General features: G+C 51.6%; 1 protein-coding gene across 2 annotated transcripts in view; it reads right to left on the reverse strand.

The window, feature by feature from the left end:
* The window catches only part of LOC105484130 (TEA domain transcription factor 4), a 92669-nt gene that overhangs the window by 10863 nt on the left and 67085 nt on the right, over window positions 1-14721 (reverse strand). For both annotated transcript variants that reach the window (XM_071072367.1, XM_071072366.1), the window contains 2 exons: window positions 14119-14258; window positions 12935-13108 (listed from right to left, as the gene is read on the reverse strand). In XM_071072367.1, the coding sequence (XP_070928468.1) occupies window positions 12935-13108; window positions 14119-14258 (314 nt within the window). The remainder of the gene's footprint in view (window positions 1-12934; window positions 13109-14118; window positions 14259-14721) is intronic.

A 14721-nucleotide genomic window follows, 5' to 3' on the forward strand; every position in this document is an offset into this window, starting at 1 on the left:
CAGGGTGCCCAGGGGGCACGGCAGAGGTGGCTGAGGCCTCTGCCAGATGAGATTTAACTGTGGCCGTGACTGGCCCAAGGTCTTACAGGCAAATGTAAGGCAAATGGGACCAGAACCTGGGCTTTCGGGTTTCTATTTTCTTCTTCTTCTTTTTTTTTTTTTGGTTAAAGACAGAATTGTGCTCCATCACTCAGGCTGGAGTGCAGTGGTATGATCACGGCTCACTGCAGCCTTGAGCTCTTGGATTCAAGCAGTCTTCCCACCTCAGCCTCCTGAGTAGCTGGGACTATAGGCATGTGCCACCACACCTGGCTAATTTTTTAAATTTTTTGTAGAGGCAGAGTCTCGCTATTGCCAAGGCTGGTCTCAAACTCTTGACCTCAAGTGATCCTCTCACCTTGGCCTCCCAAAGTGTTGAGATGACAGGTGTGAGCCACTGCACCTGGCCTGTCTCCTGTTTTCTCTAAGTCACCTGCTCCTCCTAGGAGACTGAGTTTGTCAGACTGTTTCTAAAAAGGGGCTGGGGGATAGTTTGTGTCCTCAGGACATGCTGCAGCTAGAAGTACAGGGCAGAAATGTGAACCATGCCTGAAATGCCGCTGGCAGGAGGCCCAGCTGCCTGGGAAGGACGCACTGGACATGGTAGGGAACACCACGAGGTGAGGCCAGGCATCAATGTTGGTGACCCTCAGACTTCAGCCACGCATGGCCCCTCTGATCAATGCCACATTCATGTGTCATCCACTACACATCCTGATTCTTTTAAATCAACTCACTTTTATTCCCTAACTCCTTTCTAAGCAACAAGTCCATGAAATCAAGGATTCTATTCTTTCTCACATAGATGAAAATAACTATATAACTTTTTTTAATTTTTATTTTTTGAGACGGAATCTCGCTGTCACCTGGGCTGGAGTGTGGTGGCGCAATCTCAGCTCACTGCAACTTTTGCCTCCTGGGTTCAAGTGATTCTTCTGCCTCAGCCTCCCGAGTAGCTGCGATTACAGGTACCCAGCACCACACTCAGCTAGTTTTTTTTTTTTTTTTTTTTTTTTAATGGAGATGGGATTTCACTGTGTTGGCCAGGCTGGTCACGAACTCCTGGCCTCAAGTGATCCACCTGCCTCGGCCTCCCAAAGTGTTGGGATTACAGGCATGAGCCACCACATCGGGCCTATAACTATTTTTCAAATAAAATCATTTTAGAACATAGGGATTAGGCTTCGCCATGTTGCCCAGGCTGGTCTCAAACTCCTGGGCTCAAGCGATCCTCCTGCCTCCGCTTCCCAAAGTGGGGGGGATTACAGGAATGGGCCACTGAGCCTGGGCAACTACATAACTATTAAAAAAAAAAAAAAAGCTTATTCATATGGCACCTTAGAAGAACCCATGTGCCAAGCTGGGAAGGACTGGCACCCACACCTCCCAGCTCTTCCAGACACACAGAGGCAGCAGCTGCCCCCAGCCCCCAGGAGCATTTGGCACATCCCCCTCCACTACCCTGTCTGTCATCATCTGTCCAGACGTCCTTGTCCCCTTGCAGACAGGATGCTGGAGGCAAGAACTAAGCTCTCCCAGTGCCGTCAATCAAGGTTGCAGGCAGCTGTTCACCCTCTCACCTCCGGGTGGCACCAGTGAGAAGAGCAAGGTCCCTCAGTCACAAGCAGGAACCTCCCCTGTCCTGCTCACCCTGAGTTTGCACCCCAGCTCCACCCCCATCTCAAATACACTCCTGTCATCAGCTCGCGTTCCCTGGCTCTTCCCATTGCTCGGGTGCCCGTTTATCCAGCCCAGGCCAGCACTGCTAGAGGCAGGGGGGCCCGGAGAGGCTGAGACACTGTTTCTGCTTCACGGAATTTCTAATTGGGAGCAAACAGAATACAGGTGCTGGGGTTGCGCGGGGGGTCGGGGGAGAAAGAGAGATCCCACAATCAGCCCCAGAACTCGTGGTCACACTGCACAGACCCGGAACACACCAGCCGGCCACGCGGATGACCCGCCCCAGAGCACCTCGACTCTCTCAGTGCCTGGATCCTTCTAATTACAGCCCCACCCCTTCTCTTGCAGCTATACTCCTGACATCTCCTGTCCACCCTCATATCTCCCCACACTGAGCACCTTCCCAAAACAAGCTATGCTTCTCGGCCTAAGGAAAAATGGGAGCTGCCCCCGTCCCCTGCCCCGTGAGTGCCCCCTTGCAACCCTCCCTCCACCCTATTCATAGCTGTGCGTGCGGGTGGGCAGCTCACAGGCTGTGCCTGGAACAGGTGTGGGGGATCGGGTGACTGACAGATGAGCAGAGACAGCCGCAGCCCGGGTGTGGGGGCCTGGAGGGGCTCAGATTCATTGTCATGTGCTGGTATGTGCCTGGGAGAAATGTCAGGGCCTGAAAGGGAACAGCAGGCTGAGATGGGAGGAAGGCCTGGGGTACTCTGCTGCCTCCACGGTGCAGCCCGGCTCTGCCCGGCATTTCCAATGTGCAGAGCGGCGTTAATGGTCACCAGTGACCAAAGGCCCCGTCTCCCCGGCCTCAGGGACAGGTGGCCTCTGCTGGACTTGCAGGGCTTTTGGGGAGGAAGGGGCTTCATTGCACCAGTCCCTTGCTCCAGGCCCTGTGGCACTCATCAGACAGTGCACAGCCCCAGCAGCCTCAGGCCTTCAGGCTGGCAGATGCCACTTACAGCTGGAAATGTGTCCCAGCAGTCCGAGAGTCTATGAATTACCACCACAGCGCCCGCAGTAAGAGCAGTAACTCAGGGCACAGGCAAGGAGGCGGGACTGGGGACGGACAAGTCCTCCTCCCACTCCAAGGGGTTCTGATTGCCTCTCCAGCGCGCACACTCAGGGCCTGGGAGCCAGGACTGAGCAAACAGCCAGGCAGGAAAAGAAAGGCTCCGGGAGAGGCGACACCGTTTCCTTGCCTGAGGAGTTTTCCTTCCTAATTGTGTGTGGCCAAGTTCACACCAGCTGACGGTGGGGGAAGGCGGGGCCAGACCAGGGAGCAGAAGACAGGAGCTTCTGACGCTGACGCTGGGGGAGCCGAAGCAGCCCGTGGGGACCCACGATTGACGCGAAGTCTCGCTGTCGGCAAACACGAGTATTTACCTTTCCCCGCCACATATGTGTCTTCCTCTGGTGCCTCTGCCCGCCCCACACATGCGGAGGAGGGAGCAGATGACCGCCAAGGTGCCCTGGCCTCTGGCGCTCCCTCGTCTCTGATTTCACCCATCCTCACCCCGCCCAGGCCGCTGGCACTCAGAGGGCTCAGGCAAGGGGTGGGGCAAGGGTAGGCCACCGCCCCCGACTCAGTACCAGCCGGCCACACACACGGGGTCTTCAGCGACACAGCCCCTGGCAGGTCCCCAAGATGAAACTGCTGACTATTCACACAAAGAAGCAGAGGCACAGGAGCCAATATTTGCCTAGGACACAGTTTTCAAGTGGTAAAACTGAGACTCTACCCCAGCTGGGCCAACTGCTGCCCACCGTGCCCTGCCATGACATGCCAGGAGGGCCTTGCTGGTAGGCACCCCACACTCCCCTGTCCAGTGGCTCCTACCCCAGGACTCTGAGACTCACGCTGGATCCTCCCATCCAGAGTGCGAGCTCCTGGGAGCTGAGGCCCGCGCTGGGTCCGCACAGCACATGGCCGGAACACACAGTCCACAAGGGAACCCGCTGAATCCCATATCCTTGGCTATCCCAACTCTCTCTTCTCCCATCAACCCCCACCTCCAAACTCCCCTAAGAGTCAGAAGGGAAGAGAGGACACGGGCCACCACCAAGTTTGGAAAAGTACCTGCTAGGTCCTCCTTCGTCCCTGGCAACCTTAGTCTCCATGCAAGGCCACTGCCCTCTTTTCTGGAAGGGATATCTGAGGTCGAGAAGACACAAGAAGTCCAAGTGCCTGGCTCTACACTGACTGCACGGAGCTAACTCTGCTCTCCCCACGCTACCACTGCCTGCTGTTCCTCAGGGGCTGGGGATCTGTTTTAGACAATTCAGAGCCTTCTCCAGTGGGAGCGGGAGAAGCTCCAGGACGCTGCATGGAGGGCAGCCAGGGACTTTGCAAGGAAGACTGTTCAGTGTGGTGGCTCCAAGCACACACCCTGGGGTCAGGCTGCTCCGGTATGGATCCATGGTCTGGTATGGGTCGGGTACTACAAACTGGGCAACCTTTGGCAGGTGATTTCACCTGTCTGTACCTCAGTTTCCCCCTTGCGGGGAGGTTACCCACAGTCTTGCTGTGGTGAGGACGGACATGTTACTCTATGTAACATGGTGAGCAGAGCGCGACTGTCATCTCTCCCAGTCTGTCTGGGCCCAGCTGTCTCACGGCATGTACCCAACAGGAGTGCCCACAGGACAGGGGTCACCAGGCCCTGGCTTATTCCATGCCTCAGTTTCCCCTACTTGTGAAACAAGAGACCTAGGATGGTCCTCGCCTGGAGGGTGGCTAGAAGAACAGAGAATATTACCAACAGCTAAAGGCGAGAGGGTCCCGGACACGCCATCTGCCGCTCCAAGGCAGTGGTCCCAAGAGTGCTTCCTGCCACTGCCAACTGGGTCTCCCCTCTGACCCTAACTGTACCCCCAGGGTCCTGAGCCACGCCAGGAAAGAGCCACAGATCAGCTCACCTAAGCTCCTTCCCCTGAGTCAGGGCTGAGCCTGGACAGGCCAGGGGGGCGAGTGATCAAGCAAGGGTGGAGGCTCCTCCAGGGGCTGGAGGCCCCCTTAGACTCAGCACGGCTGGGAGTCGCCACTGCCGGCTGTACAGGTTCCAATTCCCACATCCAGGGCTGGAAGGGAGACTGGGAGATGATTTAAGCGCCTCCTGAGAAAAAGTGGACAGTATCCTGCCTCCCGCGCCACACCCTGAAGCCAGCCTCTCCGGCTGAGGTCCTTAGGAGGCGCCTGCCTCTTGCCTGGTCTCCACTGCAGGAGCCTCACACCTGCTTCCAGTCTGAGTGCCGGAGTTATCCAACTAAGCACAACTATGGCCACGTCCTGCTCTATTCAAAAACCTTAAATGACTCCTCACCACTTAAGGAGAAGGGCTGACAAATATTTCCCTGGCTACGCCACGTGGCCGTGACCGTCCACCCAGCACTCCTCCCTGCCAGAGCCTTCTCAGTCCAGCACTCCAAACAGCGACTGCCGACCCCTTCAAAGTGGCACACAGGCGACACCCATCATCCTGGACACCTGGCTCAAGGTGGGAGACAGACCACACAAGTTAATTTTTTTCCCTTCCAGAGACCCAGCTAGAAGGATAATGGCAAGGAACTTTTAAAAATGTGCAAGGCCGGGCGCGGTGGCTCAAGCCTGTAATCCCAGCACTTTGGGAGGCCGAGACGTGCGGATCACAAGGTCAGGAGATCGAGACCATCCTGGCTAACACGGTGAAACCCCGTCTCTACTAAAAAATACAAAAAACTAGCCGGGTGAGGTGGCGGGCGCCTGTAGTCCCAGCTACTCGGGAGGCTGAGGCAGGAGAATGGCGTAAACCCGGGAGGCGGAGCTTGCAGTGAGCTGAGATCCGGCCACTGTACTCCAGCCTGGGTGACAGAGCGAGACTCCGTCTCCAAAAAAAAAAAAAAAAAATTGGCCAGGCATGGTAGCACACGCCTCTAGTCCCAGCTACTCAAGAGGTTGAGGCAGGAGGATCACTTGAGCCCAAGTTCAAGGCTGCAGTGAGCAATAATCATGCCACTGCACTCCAGCCTGGAAGACGCAGCAAGACCTTGTCTCTGAAAAAAGAAAAAGAATGTGAAAAGATACTCAACAGAATGGGAAATAATTACAAATCATAGAACTGATAAGGAACTTTCATCCAGAACCAAGAACTCATAATTCAGTAATTTAAAAAACCCAATTTATTATAAAAATGGGCAATGGGGTTGGGCACAGTGGCTCTCGCCTGTAATCCCAGCACTTTGGGAGGTTGAGGTAGGTGAATCACTTGAGCTCAGGAGTTCAAGACCAGCCTGGGCAACATGGCAAAACTCTGTCTCTACCAAAAATACAAAAATGAGCTGGGCATGGTGGTGCGTGCCTGTAATTCCAGCTACTCAGGAGGCTGAGGTACAAGAATTTTTGGTTGAACCTGGGAGGCGGAGGTTGCAGTGAGCCAAAATCACGCCACTGTACTCCAGCCTGGGTGACAGAGCAAGACTCTGTCTCAAAAAGAAAAAAAAAAGAAAAAGGGCAATGGATCCGAATTTCTGAATTGGCATTTCTACAAAAAAGATCTACAAACGGCCAGTAAGCACATGAAAAGATGCTCACCATCGTCAGTCATCAGGGAAATGCAAATAAAAACCACAACGAGATACCACTGCACGTTCACTAGGATGGCTACAGAGAATATCAAGTGTTGCTGAGGATGTGGAGAGAACAGGATCTTCATACCCTGCAGGTGGGAATAAAATTGGTGCAGCCACTTCGGAAGATGCTTGGGAGTGCCTCAAGAAGTTAAACAGAGTTGCCGTGACCCAGTAATTCCACACGTAAGCAGGTGCAAATGAAAATGAATGTCCACACAAACACCTGCACGTAATGTTCACAGTAGCACTGCTCATAATAGCCAAGAGGAGGAAGTCACCCAAATGCCCATCAACGGATGAATGGATAAAGCATGTGGGCTTATCCATACAGAAGGAAGTATTTGGCCATGAAAAGGAACGTGCATGCTAAAACGTGATTGAACCTTGAAAACATTATGCCAAGTTAAAGAAGACAGTCACAAAAGACCACATCCCGTATAAACCCATTAATATACAATGTCCAGAACAGGCAAAGCTTCAAAGACAGAAAGTAGATTATTGCACAGGGCTGGGGGGTGGGAGTGGGGAGTGACAGCTAAAGGGAACAGGGCTTATTTTGGGGATGACGAAAATGTTCTAAAATTGATTGTGGTGAAGGTTACACAACTTTGTGAATATACTTAAAAACTCTGAATTGTATATTTTATTTTTTGAGACAGGATCTTGCTCTGTTGCCCAGGTTGCAGTGCAAGTGGCGTGATCTCTGCTTACTGCAACCTCCGCCTCACAGGCTCAAGCGATCTTCCCACCTCAGCCTCCCGAGTAGCTTGGATTACAGGCACGCACCACCATGCCCGACTAATTTTGGTATTTTTGGGAGAGACAGGGTTTTGCCATGTTGGCCAAGCTGGTCCCCAACTCGTGGACTCAAGCAATCCACCCGCCTTGTCCTCCCAAAGTGCTGGGGTTACTGGCACATGCCATCACGCCTGACTAATTTTTGTATTATTTTTGTAGAGCCAGGTTTTTGCCATATGCCAAGGCTGGTCTCAAACTCCTGAGCTCAAGCAATCTGCCTGCTTTGGCCTCCCGAACTGCTGGGATTAAGGCGCGAGCCACTGTGCCTGGCCTGTATGTTTTAAGCATGTGAGTTGTATGGTAAGGCAATTACATTGCAAGAAAGCTGTTAAAAAAATACAGACAGGCAGCTAAGAACTAAAGACACTGAAGAAAACCCTCCAGCTGGAAAGACGAGGACCAAAACAGACAGAAAAAAGAAATTAAAACGAAACAAAGACAAAGAAAGGAGCAGGAGGCTGGGCATGGTGGCTCACGCCTGTAAATCCCAGCACTTTGGGAGGCCAAGGCGGGAGAATCATTTGAGGTCAGGAGCTCGAGACCAGCCTGGCCAACATAGTGAAACCCCTCCCTCTACTAAAAATACAAAAATTAGCCGGGCGTGGTGGCGGCGCCTGTAATCCCAGCTACTCGGGAGGCTGAGGCAGGAGAATCGCTCGAACAGGGAGGCAGAGGTTGCAGTGAGCCGGGATCACACCACACTGCATTCCAGCCTGGGCAACACAGCAAGACAGTCTGGGCGTGGGTGGGGGAGGGTTAAGAGCAGGAGAAAACTTAAGAAATAACGCTCACTTCATACCTTTAAGAAAAAGAAGAGAAAAACTACATCCATCAAACATCTTGATGCCATCACAGAACAAGAAGGAGCTCTGGAAAATGAAAATGTCAGAGCCAAAATTAAATATTCAACAGAAGGTGTGGCAGAGCTGCTGCTGTATTCCATTAATCCAATTCACCCTGAACTGCAGGATGCACACTTCATAAACTACCCAGAAAAAACAAAATGTCACCAACTGAACTCAGATACACGCATAAAAGGATGGATGCAGCTTCTTCTACAGTATTAGAGCTCTGATTTTATCCAGAACGGCAACTTACCCAACTAAAAAAGTACCTTTCCCTGGTTCCTTACAGCAAGATGCAACCATACAACTAATTATATGTTGTGTGGGACTTCCGGGCAGGCCCCTTGCAGGGAGCTAAACTGGCTTCTTTTGATGCTTGGAAGATGGATACAGTGGCTAGAACTCCAGCCGTCAAGACCCTGAGTACAGAAGTCATACACTGAGGACAGCAGACAGACAGAAGCCAGGTCCCTCATGATGTCAGGAGTGCTGGGCCAGCCCTGGACAGTCTTTACCTCTAGCTTTCCTTGATGTGAAAGAAAAACTATTTATGCCACTGTTTCTTTGGGGTTTGTGTGATACGCACTTGGATACAACCTTAACTAATTCAGAAAAGGGTTAGAAGACAAAATTAAGGAAATCTCTAAGAAAACAGACCAAGAAAGTAAATTGGAAAATAAATGGTAAAAATTGTAGAGGATAAGTCCAGGAAAATAAAGAAATGGTAAACATCATAGAGGGTTCCAACATCATAACAGAGATTCCTGGAAAAGAAAACAGAAAACAGAGGGAAAGAAATTATCAAAGAAATAATACGAGTAAATTTCCCAAAACTGAAAGACTAATCTCACAGTGAAAAGTGACCACCAAGTACCCAGCTCAGCACTGGGAAGTAAAACAACACATATCCCAAAGCTCACCAGTGTGAAACTGAACATTAGGGAGAAAGAAGAAATATTACAACTTCCAGAGGGGAAAAAAAAAAAAAAACCCAAAAAACAAAAAACAAGTTACATAATAAAGGATAGGGAATTAGAATGCTAGCAGACTATTTATGTCAGAAGATAATGACAAACGCATTAAAAAATGATCCTTGAAAACCATTTCTAGGCCAGGCGCGGTAGCTCATACCTGTAATCCCAGCACTTTGGAAGGCTGAGGTGGGCGGATCACTCGAGACCAGGAGTTCAAGACCAGCCTGGCCAACACTGAAAAATCCCATCTCTCTTAAAAATACAAAAATTAGCCAGGCCTGGTGGCAAACGCCTGTAATCCCAGCTACTTGCAAGGGTGAGGCATGAGAAGTGCTTGAACCTGGGAGGCGGGGGTTGCAGTAAGCCAAGATTACATCGCTGCACTCCAGCCTGGGCAACAGAGCGAGACTCCATCTCAAAACAAACAAAGACCCTGTCTCAAAAAAAATAGCCATCATTTTCTAGGGAAAATGATGTATGATCTAGATTCTTTACCCAGACTACCAACACCAATCGGTCAAGTATAAGGATATAATAAAAATAATGACATTTCAAAGTCATTTTTGAAATGTCTTTTCAAAAGACATTTTGAAGCAAGGTCATTTATGTACCGTGCATCTTTTCTTAGAAGGTACTAGAGGATGTGTTCCCACAAAATGAAGGGGTTACACCAATAAAGAGAGAAATGCAAGAGCTAGGAAAGTGTACATTCAATATAGGGGAGGCTCAGGATGACAACTGTAGGGCAAGCCTAGAGAAGAACACGTTCGGGTTGGGTGTGGTGGCTCACACCTGTAATCCCAGTACTCGGAGGCCGAGGTGGGCAGATCACCTGAGGTAAGGAGTTCAAGACCAGCCTGGCCAACATGGTGAAACCCTGTCTCTACAAAAAGACAAAAATTAGCCAGGCAGGATGGCGGGTGCCTGTAATCCCAGCTACTTGGGAGGCTGAGGCAGGAGAATGTGCTTGAACCCGGGAGGTGGAGGTTGCAGTGAGCCGAGATCGCACCACTGCACTCCAGCCTGGGCAACAGAACGAGACTCTGGCTCAAAAAAAAAAAAAAAAAAGAATAACACGTTCAAACTGGAGCAGAACAGAGGCAGCCAGGAGGAAGATCTCCAGGAGAAAGGAGAAATGGATAAATTATCTAATAGTTCTGAATATTTGGGGAAAAAAATTTAATTTTGTATGGTGGTTTTGATGGAGCAATCTGTAAAATTTTAAGAACAGGCTTATTAAAAAATATGCAATAGCCATTTATTTTCAGGAAAAAAAAAGGTGTACAAGAGGTAAAAATGTAATCATAATACCCTTCTTGACTCTTTTTGTTTTGTTTTGTTTTGTTTTGTTTTGAGGCAGGGTCTTAACTCTGTCACCCGGCTGGAATGCAATGGTGCGATTTTGGCTCACTGCAACCTCTGCCTCCCAGGCTCAAGCAATCCTCCTACCTCAGCCTCCCAAGTAGCTGAGACCACAGGCGCATGCTACCACCCCCAGCTACTTTTTGTATCTTTTGTAGAGACGGGGTTTCATCATGTTGCCCAGGCTGGTCTTGAACTCAAGTAATCTGCCCACATTGGGTTCCCAAAGTGCTGGGATCACAGGGATGAACTGCCACACCCAGCCCGTTCTTGGCTCTTTGGTGATCAATCTACATTGTCAAAACATGTGAACGTTTTATGACTTTTGCTAAATTAAATAACTTATTGGATATTATTACATTGGGATGATAAGGTGGAAAAGTGGAATGAAAATAAAATGTCTTAATCCGGGCATCGAGATATAGCAATATAAGCATATTACTTAGAACTAAAGAGATAAAGCCCAAAATAAACAGCTGAAATTTGCAATGACTACCTTTGGGGATTGGGAGTTGGGTGTGGGGAGGAGTAGGACAAGAATATGATGCTTTCCATTCTTTTTTTTTTGAGACAGAGTCTCGCTCTGTTGCCCAGGCTGGAGTGCAGTGGCATGATCTCGGCTCACTGCAACCTCTGCCTCCCAGGTTCAAATGATTCTCCTGCCTCAGCCTCCTGAGTAGCTGGGATTACAGGCGTGTGCCACCACGCCTGGCTAATTTTTTTCTTTTTTTAAAGTAGAGATGGGGTTTCACCATGTTGGTCAAGCTGGTCTCGAACTCCTGGCCTTGGGATCTGCCCGCCTCAGCCTCCCAAAGTGCTGGGATTACAGGCATGAGCCACCGCGCCTGGCCCTTCATTCTTTTTTGTTAAATAAGCCTCCTGGTATTAATTAACATTTTAACCATAAACATGCATTGATTTAAAAAGAAGACCAAGTAAAATAAAATATTACTTATTTTTCATTCCAAAACAGGTTAAAACTCAAACTTTAGCATGATCAAGACCTTCCAGAACGTAATTCACTTTCCCAGTTGTCTCCTCTTATTCCCTCTTCCATACCTTTACCTACGGCTTCAACTTCACTCCAGAGCTCACTTCCTTCTGCCTTTACTACTCATGCACTCCTAGGCTGCAACAGCCTTGCCCATCTCTGCCAACAGATATGCCCATCCCTCAGGCTGGGGTCCAACTTCCATCCTGCTAGTTGAGCGCAAACGCTAAGTGTCTTGAAGGTCAGAGGCCATAGGTCTCAGTTCCAACACTTGTCCCTTCTGGAGACAGCCTGCCCCCACGTTCAGCTGTGGGTGAGAGCCAGGCTGGGGGCTGCTCACTGGGAGCTGGCAAAGCCATCCGAACGTGTATGTAAACTTTGGTGTGACTACGCCTCTTTCTAGGAAAAATAAAGCTTTCAGATTAGGAAAATGGCCTGGGAGCAAATAAATGGTAAGAATCTCTGCACAAGAGGCATTGAAAAGAACGTGTAAGGCCGGGCGTGGTGGCTCGCGCCTGTAATCCCAGCACTTTGGGAGGCCGAGGCGGGCGGATCACGAAGTCAGGAGATCGAGGCCATCCTGGCTAACATTGTGAAACCCTGTCTCTACTAAAAAATACAAAACAAAATTAGCCGGGCGTGGTGGCAGGCGCCTGTAGTCCCAGCTACTGGGGAGGCTGAGGCAGGAGAATGCGGTGAACCCAGGAGGCGGAGCTTGCAGTGAGCCGAGATCGCGCCACTGCACTCCAGCCTGGGCGACAGAGCGAGACTCCGTCTCAAAAAAAAAAAAAAAAAAGAGCGTGCAGAGAGCTGAAGGGGAGTGGGGAAGAGGGATGCGGGCAGAGCCACCAAAACCTCAGTCCATGTCCTGAGAATATTCCAACCCTCAGTCAGAGCCTGATTTCCTGTCCTTCCTCACTGCTGGCTTCATTAGCACTTATCTGTCTGACTCTCTCCTCGCACCCCTTTTCTGCACATACTGGGCCCGCAGGAAGCTAAGCTCCCAGGGCAGCTACTGTACCTCTGGGCCTCAGACAAGACGTTTCTATGGAGGGGGTTCTACCCACAAAACACCTGCCCAGGAGTGAGGTGGGAGGGCCGCAGAGGCCAAGTCTATGGGCTGAGCTATCTGAGAAGTTGGGTGGGTGTTTCTTCTGGGGTGGCCTCGCCCATCCAACACTTCCCTCCCCTTCTCCAAGCTCTGTTCAGCCCAACATGCCTTGGACATGAGCACTGAAGGACGAGCTCCAGGCCCGGAAACCCATGCAGGACTTGTCATTCAAAGACCTGGGTGACGAGGGCGCTCCTCATCATGTCTTCACTCATCCCCGTAGGGTCCCCTTTGTCTTTTTCTGGAACTTCACCTCCTGAGGGCTCCACGTCTTGCCGGGGTTAGCTGCCATCACCACCCACGAGACAAGGCTTCATTCGACTAGGCCAGCTCTCTGGGATCAACGCCTTGTTCCTCAGCTCAGCTCTGACCACCCCATAGCCATGCTGGGCTTGCTCTCCCCTTCTCATTGGTGCCACCTCCCCAAGTTTCTACTGTGGCAAGGGCACGCTCTGGGTACTCTCACCCCATTCTCACTACCACGGACGCCCTGGTGGTAGGAAGGAAGAGTTTATCACAGGCTTACCCAGAACTTCACGAGAAAAAAGGCATTGGAGGGTCCCCGTTCAAAGAGCTCCTTGAGTCCACCCTTTTTCTCCGGGAATTTGTCATAGATTTGGCGGATGTCCACGGCTTCGAGGTAGGGGTCGCTGTAGCTTGGGCTGGACTGGCCAATGTGCACGAACAGGTGCTTGTTGTACTGTAGAGAGAGTGGGTCTGAGGGAGGCGGAGCACAGGCCAGACGGTCAGACAGCCCCGGCTCTGCATGCCCACCACGTGACCCGGCGCAAGCCGCTTGGCCTTTCTGGACCATAGTTTCCCCGTGAGTGAAATGGAGATGGTAAAAGACTTCTTTTATTTTACATCCTGAACTTCTAAGAGTCTATTCGGTTCACAGGGTCGTCAGCTAAAAAGAAGTTTGAGCTGGGCACAGTGGCTCACACCTGTAATCCCAGCACTTTGGGAAGCTGAGGTCAGGAGTTCAAGACCAGCCTGGCCAACATGGTGAAACCCAGTCTCTACTAAAAGTACAAAAATTAGCCAGGTGTGGTGGCGGGCACCTATAATCCCAGCTACTCGGGAGGCTAAGGCAGGAGAATCGCTTGAACTCAGGAGGCAGAGGTTGCAGTAAGTTGAGATCACACCACTGCACTCCAGCCTGGGCGACAGAGCAAGTCTCTGTCTCAAGAAAAGAAAAAAAAAAAAAGTTTGAAGATGTCAGAGTGAGAAGGGCCCTGGCATCCTGTCACGTTGGCCTCCTCCAGGTCCCCCTCTGATCTTTGCAGGTGACGCTGGTCACCCAGGACACTGGACACTGAAGGGGACAGGCTGGCATCCCGTAGGATGTGGAGCAGACGTACAGGAGACTCCCCAGCTTCCTGCCTGCCTCTCAGAGCCAGGGAAAGGCTGGGACAGTGTGGGGGTGGGGCTGGGACCACAGCGACCTTGGACTAAGGGTTGGTTGGGTTAGGAGGGGAGGAGGAACACAGGACAGGGAGGGAGGAACAGGGCACTGGGCCAGGGAGGAGGGAAAGAGGGAAGGGGGTGACGTGAAGGAGGAAAGGAGTCGGGGGAAGGATGGAAGGAAAGACCATAAAGGAACAAGGAACTTGAATTAAGCCCCAGTGTGGAGTGGGACAAGAGCACTGGAAGCAGAAACAGAGGCAGAGGGGGTGGCGGGGAGCCAGCCAGGCACAGGCCAGGACCTACCGTGTCCGGGTCCTGCTGCTGCTCCAGGAAGGCTGAGAACTCCAACATCCAGAGCTTGGAGCTGGCCACGCTGCGGCCCTGCCACGGGGGTGCCGGGGGCGCAGAGGGCGATGGGGCGGGCCCTGCAGGAGACTCAAACCCTGCACAAAGTGAGAGAGGCACATGGAACCTGGTCACGGACACCCGCCCTGCCCGCACCCTCTGCAAGGACCCCCGGCCTCCTCGGACAGACCCGTGCTGCCTGGGGGGCCGCCTGTCTCCCTAAACGGACCTCCTAGCAGAGGTGGAGGAGAGAGTGCAAGGCTTGGGCATCCCGGAGCCTCTCTGGTGGGGAGGGGCTCGCCTGGTACAACTCAGGCCGCTCAGGACTCTGCATGGAACCGCCCAGCAAGACTGGATTCTGGAGGGCAACTGGGGTCCTGCAGGACCACGGCTTCCAGAACAGGCACTGTTCAGTTCCTGCCGTCCAGCAACTTCTGTTCCCATCGGGGAAATAACCAGATGAATCAACTATTACAATGTGGCATCACCCTGGAGAGACGGGGACGTTTCCTGTGTGCGTCACAGGTGTCTCCCCAGCTCCCAGAACAGGGCCTGGCCCAG

The sequence above is a fragment of the Macaca nemestrina genome, chromosome 10 (genome assembly GCF_043159975.1).
Source record: "Macaca nemestrina isolate mMacNem1 chromosome 10, mMacNem.hap1, whole genome shotgun sequence".
In the NCBI taxonomy this organism is placed as follows: Eukaryota; Metazoa; Chordata; class Mammalia; order Primates; family Cercopithecidae; genus Macaca; species Macaca nemestrina.